The sequence below is a fragment of the Liolophura sinensis genome, chromosome 2 (assembly GCF_032854445.1).
Source record: "Liolophura sinensis isolate JHLJ2023 chromosome 2, CUHK_Ljap_v2, whole genome shotgun sequence".
NCBI classification, from domain to species: domain Eukaryota; kingdom Metazoa; phylum Mollusca; class Polyplacophora; order Chitonida; family Chitonidae; genus Liolophura; species Liolophura sinensis.
In genome coordinates, this window is record NC_088296.1 from 18,480,814 (window position 1) to 18,487,809 (window position 6,996).

General features: G+C 42.8%; 1 protein-coding gene across 1 annotated transcript; it reads right to left on the reverse strand.

Annotated features, from left to right (window-relative positions):
* Positions 1-250: 250 nt before the first annotated feature.
* Positions 251-5,011, reverse strand: LOC135462556 (neuronal acetylcholine receptor subunit alpha-6-like). The gene is made up of 4 exons (XM_064739782.1): positions 4,956-5,011; positions 4,002-4,194; positions 3,165-3,265; positions 251-605 (listed from the first exon to the last, which is right to left on the reverse strand). Exons 1-4 carry the CDS (start codon positions 5,009-5,011, stop codon positions 251-253), a joined length of 705 nt encoding a protein of 234 aa, XP_064595852.1.
* Between the last annotated feature and the right edge of the window lie 1,985 nt (positions 5,012-6,996).

Sequence of the window (6,996 nt, forward strand, 5' to 3'; positions counted from 1 at the left end):
AAAACATCGTCACACTCCTGATAAGACGAAAGACACCAAAGTGCCACATTTATATAGGAATACAACTAACATTGTAAAATAAAAATATTGGCATATAATATACATAAATTTATCTTTCTTCTCACTCCATATTATGACATCATTAAGACGTCATTCTTCTCAAAATAATTTCGTAATGAATCCTTAACTTTCTCTCTTTTTTCTGAAAATTAGATTAAAGCTATTTTTCAGCCCGCCGAGACCTTTTTTTCTATTCTTCAACACACTTTTTCGGTCGACGTTGGAATGTGAAGCTATACACTACAGAAGGATACACACTTTCGAATAATTCGCACGTTTTCAACTTGAGTTCTGCGGAGCTGTCGGCAAGGTTCCAGCTTTGATTAGGAACCAATTCTTTCACGTAGGGTTCTGAACCGTCGACAACCGGGTTCACCTCGCTGCCATCGTGCGACCAGGACCCAATAATCAGGGTGCATGTCACGTTGTTGTTGTTGTCGCTTGTCTGACACGGCACCTTTATTCTGACCGCTGGCACCAGCATGACTTCTCCGCTTGAGTACAGTAAAGCGGTTCGTGCGGTGAGGTATTCGATTGGTGCCAAACTGATCAAACAAACGAAAATGACAAAGTCAGGATGAAGTAAAGACAAGTTTTTAAACTTAGAACCAATGTGTAATACTTGTAAAAGATATTAAGAGGTATCGTTGTGCCTCTTTTGTTTTCTGTTTGTATGTTTGCTGCAAATTGCTAAGTAGGCTAAATTTTAAATTTCTATTTACACTAACTGTAAGTCGAGTTTAAGACCCCAGAGATTTAACAAAAAGTGATAAATCAAACGGACGGTTGTAACTTTGACCACTCAATAATTCAACAGAAGTTGAACAAATTAGACACAGTGTAGTTTCTGTGTCATGAACAGTACCGTTGTCATAATTTTAAGCGAGTAATATTTGTTTACTTATTTGATTGGTGCTTTTACGCCGTACTCAAGAATATTTCACTTATACGACGGCGGCCAGCATTATGATGGGAGAAAACCGCCCAGAGCCCAGGGGAAACCCACGACCATCCACAGCTTGCTGCCACCGAGGAATATGGTTCATAACTGAGGTCGCTGAACTAAAAAGGCACGCCTTGTCTCTCGACAAGATGACATTTCCGTCACGATTTTTTCAACAACAAAAACAGTGTCACGTTAGCCCTGTCTGTTAAGCCGTTGTAAGTTAGAAGGGTGGAGCTGAAACAACACACTAACCTCAGGTGGCATGCACTCGATGTCCCGCTGCATGATCGTACTCGTGACCTCTACGGTCATGTATTAAACATCCTACCTTCCTATATCGTCGTCCTGTTATCTGTCAGTGTGAAGTTTGAGTATACTCATCGCTGATGAGTCGACTGATTATCGCAGTAAAGCGTAATCCACGCTAACATACCAGTTTAGCAATGGAATTCACTTCCGGGTTGGAGAAGACCTGCCATGTTTGATGACGTGCCCAGACGGAAAGTCACGTGGTTTGTTCTATATAGGCACAGACCCCCATTACAACTTCCGTTTTTCGGGAGGGGAGGAATGCAATTCTGTGTATTTTAGGATAAAAAGTCTATTTTTTGCAGTCAGCCTGCCGTTTTTGGTGTACAGGTGCATGTTTGATATCAAAATGATGGAAATTGTCTAAGGTTTGGACAGGTATGAGTTTTAATGGTGAAAGTTTGGAATTCTGGGCGAGAGGACACAAGGAGTTAGGTGGTGATGAAGCTGCGAGTGAGGTTCCCTTGGCGTTGCCAAGCAATGGCTTCTTTCTCACAGGCTGGGGCAGGTATGCACCAAAGCTTATTGGCCACGAAATGTTTGGGGCTGAGCTACAGGGCTAAACGTTAACATCGTCACCTATGGAAAATTAATGGGGGGGGGGGGGATCTGTGGGCATATAAAGCAGGCGACTGCGGGGACTTTGTTTGAGATCAGAGCATCGAGCAGTGAGGGAAAAAGAAGCAAGATGGTGCGGTGCATGTCTAGATCCTTGATTCCCGGGGGCGTTTAACTGTCGCTTATGTAGGCTAACCGGGAGAGAGTTATGCTAGCACAGAACGAACGGCGTGAAACCCTTGCGTACTGATTTTCCTTAACAGGAGCGTCGAAGCGCTCTGTGGTCAAGGACTGTGTATCTATCTCCCGGCTGACACGGCACCCCTCCCCACACGGCAGTCCTGGTTTCTTTTAGCCCTGCGCAGTATCTCCCGTTTACAAGGACTGTGTAGATACACAGTCCTTGACCTGTATACGAGTCTGGGGAACAGTTACACTGGTCCCTACAGAATTCGGACTTACAAGGCACGGGTATCCACACCGAGAAGTAATACCATCTTGGCCTTTACAGATGGGGAGTCCGCAGACTTGGCTAGGTAGTATAAATACTGTACAGGCCCAATAGGGTGACTGACCAGCGTTTATATACATATGAGACTAGGCTTTATAGCTCATGTCCAAGCGTATATATAAGGTGGGCCGCTCGTCTTTGATCTCTCCTCAGCGGAAGTTAAACACCAACCCGCCGCCTCAGGGCCTGGTTGGTGAGTTGCCCGGGCTGCTGTGGGGACGGCGTGCAGTGTTACCCGGAAGATACTGCGCAGGGCTGAAGGAAACCGAAACTGCCGTGTAAGGACGGGATGCCGTGTCAGCTGGAAGATACTCCGCAGGGCTGAAGGAGACTGGGACTGTCGTGTACTAGTCGCAGGAGAGCGACGGAAGCTAACTGGGCTGCTGGTGTCAACGTGTTTACGGTAGTTACCAAAGTTGCCGTGACGGACTGAGTTGCCGCGGTCGCTGTGAGGGACGAGGTTGCCGGGCCGACGGGAGAGCACAGTGGCGACTACGTATAGACAGGGTTAAACTGAGTTGTAGAATAGGTTTTATTACATGGATTGTACTTGGGAACACTGTTGTATTTTCACAGAATAAATTCCATCATTGTTGTTGTAGTAACATTTGAAATTTGTCTTCACTGGTTATTACCGTATTCTTCCCCGACCTCTCTGACTACACCAGGTCAGGTTGAATTGGGTTTCCTGTTGTGGCTAGGTCTGTGCTTAGATACACGTTACCATGTTCAGCCTAAGGGTATACGCTACAATACTGATCTCAGATCACATTTACTCACCCGTTGTACACTTCGAAATCCGGTGCCCACACCTTATCAGCCGGAAGTAAGAGCTTCTTTGGCCCAAGCGAATCCCATGAGACGCGAGGATCTTTATACGACTGTAAACAAGAAAGGAGTCGATTTGCTTGTTTATTATTTACTTATAGGTGAAACATAAGCATTTCCATCAGTGACAAAAACGTTGTTTTGCAAGTTAATATCAATTTTGTTATTAAAGTTTCATGTGTCACACCCAAACTCCATGGAGATGAAAAAAAAACAATTTTTGTTTTATGACACAAATCTGACGTCAGCGGAATGACGTCAAAATACAGTGTTGCATAGTAACGCACTTAGCATAGTAGAAATAGAAATATTCGTCTATAAAAAAACATGAGCTTTACCTACATTCGCAATCAATATTAGGACACCGTCCTGACGCTATTCTTCTCAAACAATTTCGTGAAGAACACTTGTAGTGTCCTTGTTCCTCAAAATCTGTTTAAAGCTGTTTTCTCCAATCCCCTGAGATCATTCTTTTTTATATGTAAACAATGGCGAAGATATAATTTCTTTACTCAACACACTCTTTATGCTGAGGCTGGAATGTAAAGCTATACACCACACTAGTTTTACGCCATGCTCAGGTAATATTTGACATATGCGATGGTGGGAGGAAACCAGCAGACCCTGGGGGAGACCCACTACAATTGGCAAAACGGTGGAAGACCTTTGCACGTACGGCTGGAGAGGAAGCCAACATGAGGTGGACTTGAACTCACAGCGACCGTATTGTAAGAGGCTCCTGGGTAATTGCGGTCTCAAGACCTCGCCACATTTCAATCCAATACCCACCTGTTGCATGTAGAAAGTGGCGTCTAGGAACCGCTGCTTTGTGTTCACCTCAACGATGTTGATTAGGTGGAGACTGAGGGAGACATTGCTGTACTGAGGGTCCACTTCACCAGGAGCAACAAGATTCACGCTCTCATCCAGCGTGCGGAGCAAGTTCTTGTATTGTGCGGTTGGGTCACTGCACACCACATGCCTGGATTTATAAAAAAAAATAACAAAGCTCGCTAAATTTGGAGTTTTTAGTGTTTTACACACACCTTAATTTTTGACGTATTTTCTTACGTACTCCAAAATATTGCACCTATTCATTTGACGGCTTTCAACTTTACGACCGCGGAAGTAGGCAATATGAGCATCGCGACCGCTGTGTGAACTCAAACCTTTAGTTTGAGGTCGAACTGAAATTTATTTGCAACGTGCAAAACACGAGTTGTTTTCATTAGCCTGTTTTCCACATATTAAAGTAATTTTCAAGCGCTTAGTTTCCTTTTTAAACTAAAACAATACCAAAATATTTTTAATATTAATCAGAGGTTTTTTTTAGTATAAAGTAAAAACAGTTTATAGTATAAAGTTAAAACTTTAAAACTTATCCTCTTGCTAATATCTGTACAGCGAAATAGGACATCAAAAATATTTTTAGCTAATTTTAACTTACACTCTCAGCTACATTCGTGGAAAATTTAAAAACATTATGTTACAAAATAAGCAAGAAAAAGTGATTTACCTGATCTTAAGACTTTCCTTCAGAGAGTCTGTTCTAAAAACCGCATCATGAATGTTCAGCTTACGCCACAGTTTACCGATATAGGTATTTATTTATTTTATACACTCTTATAATCCGGCAGCTTTTAATCTCAGTTTTAGATGGAGTTAATAGGTTAGATCTTAGGTAGGTCAAAACTGGTGAATTTTAATAAAAATTTAATGTAGCAATTCTGTTCTGTCACCTACCCAAAAAGGATCAGTGCAGCTGTGGCCAAACCCAGTACAGCTCCGTTGATAATCATGTCGTCGAGGTTTCGGTGGTTCGCGGAAGAGTCGTGCCCAATCCCGAGTACAATGTTATATATAACTGCCACGAATGAACGAGAAAATAATTGCATAATTTGGTACGAAGACAGGATATTTGGCCTGTCAAAAATTAGAACGACAGGATGAAATTGAATTGTTCGCGAAATAGCCTGGGAATTTTCAGACCGGTAATTCTCTAGCCAAAATCCCTGAGTGCACTTGTCTGTTAGGAAGAGCCTTTGGCATTTACATCAAATACGGATTCATTATTAATACACTGAATTGGATTACGCTTGTCGCCATACAGAAAATTTGTCAATGGCCGTCTGAAGTCATGTTTCATGTCACGTCGACTTCATGCACAACATGATTAGTTTTATCTGTTTACCTTACAATGACCCGAAGAACCCAGTAAATTGACATTTGTTATATCCTGGGGGTCGGGCAGCAGCCTGGGGATGGCTGTGGGTTTCCCCCGGACTCTGCGTGGTTTCCTTCTACTGTAATGCTTGCCGCCGTCGTATAAGTGAAATATTCCTGAGTACGGCGCAAAACACAAATCAGATCAACAAATAAATATAAGCAAGTGTATAATCGAAGCACGAAGCAATTTTATATTGTTGTCTCACAGTAATAAATAACGTGTTAACTCAACAACTAGGGTAACTATTCATTATCACTTGTGGCTTCAACTTCCACCAGATTTTCACATTTTTTATTTCCACCTAAAGAATCAAAAACACTAACGCAACCGACCATGGAGGATATGAACTTGTAATGACGACTTTCCCCCCACACCCAAACATTACAGTAGACCGCCAACCTGCGAAGTACCAATCAGCTGGCGTCTTTAGCAGATAGAAATCATTGGGAGACCAATGTAATAAGTTCTAACCATGTGAAAGATTTACAGCTCGGACAGTACTATATGTGTGAATGCATGATTGGAGCTTAAGGTCTTAGTTAACAAAAGCAGTTTCTACTCGTTTCGGATGTTGAATGTGTGGGCTTGACGTGAGAGACGAGTCAAGGATGTTTTAACACACGCTTTTAAAAACTCTCTCCAGGATCAGCTCTGTGTTGGCTCTGGGAGTTGGTTTTTGTACACCAGCAGCTCTCAAGTGACGAAGGAACGAGGCATGTACGTTTTGCTTGGTGTTCTTCCTTCAAAACCATCCTGCCAATGTCCGCCGGTGAATAGCTGCTCTGACTCGTTTTCGATTTTTGAATGTGTGGGCTTGACGCCAGAGACAAGTCGGAAATCTCTTAACATTCACGTCTTAGAAACTCTTATCAGGTTCGGCCCGAGTCTTGGCTTTGTATGTTAACAGCTTTGGAGTAACGAAGGAATAAGAAGACGACATGGTTCGGAGACGGATGATAATGTTTAATTTATTACAACAATCATACTCTTCTGATACACAACACACACCTTAATCGGTTTGTCAAGCATTATTACTGACACAGTAAATGTATTTAAGATATCAAATCCACATTGAGCCAAGACGTTGTAAACAGCACTGTTACATAAGCGACTTACTTCAGTGGCATTTAAACTTTTAACACATAGCACCAATCCGTTTAACAAATATAACCATCGTATTTAACATGGCATGAAGGGTATTCATACAATTAAGGCATAGAGCATGAAGAGTAAAACCAGAGCAGCGACGACAGTGTGACAGACGTACAGTGTAGAGAGTAAACCAGAGCAGCGACGACAGTGTGACAGACGTGCAGCATGGAGAGTAAACCAGAGCAGCGACGACGGTGTGATAGACGTACAGCGTAGAGAGTAAACCAGAGCAGCGACGACGGTGTGACAGACGTACAGCGTAGAGAGTAAACCAGAGCAGCGACGACAGTGTGACAGACGTGCAGCATAGAGAGTAAACCAGAGCACCGACGACGGTGGTGATAGCTGGCAAATGGTCTAACGTAACCGGTGCAATACCACCTCTTGTGATTACCTCAGTCAGAG

Bases quoted from the DNA above. Each gene is read 5' to 3' on its own strand.
- LOC135462556 (XM_064739782.1), bottom strand. From the start codon at position 5,011: ATGATTATCAACGGAGCTGTACTGGGTTTGGCCACAGCTGCACTGATC. The intron at 4,195-4,955 runs GTAGGTGACAGA...TTATAAATCCAG, and splicing joins GCTGCACTGATCCTTTTTGG to GCATGTGGTGTGCAGTGACC. The intron at 606-3,164 runs GTGAGTAAATGT...TTGTTTGATCAG, and splicing joins GATTTCGAAGTGTACAACGG to TTTGGCACCAATCGAATACC.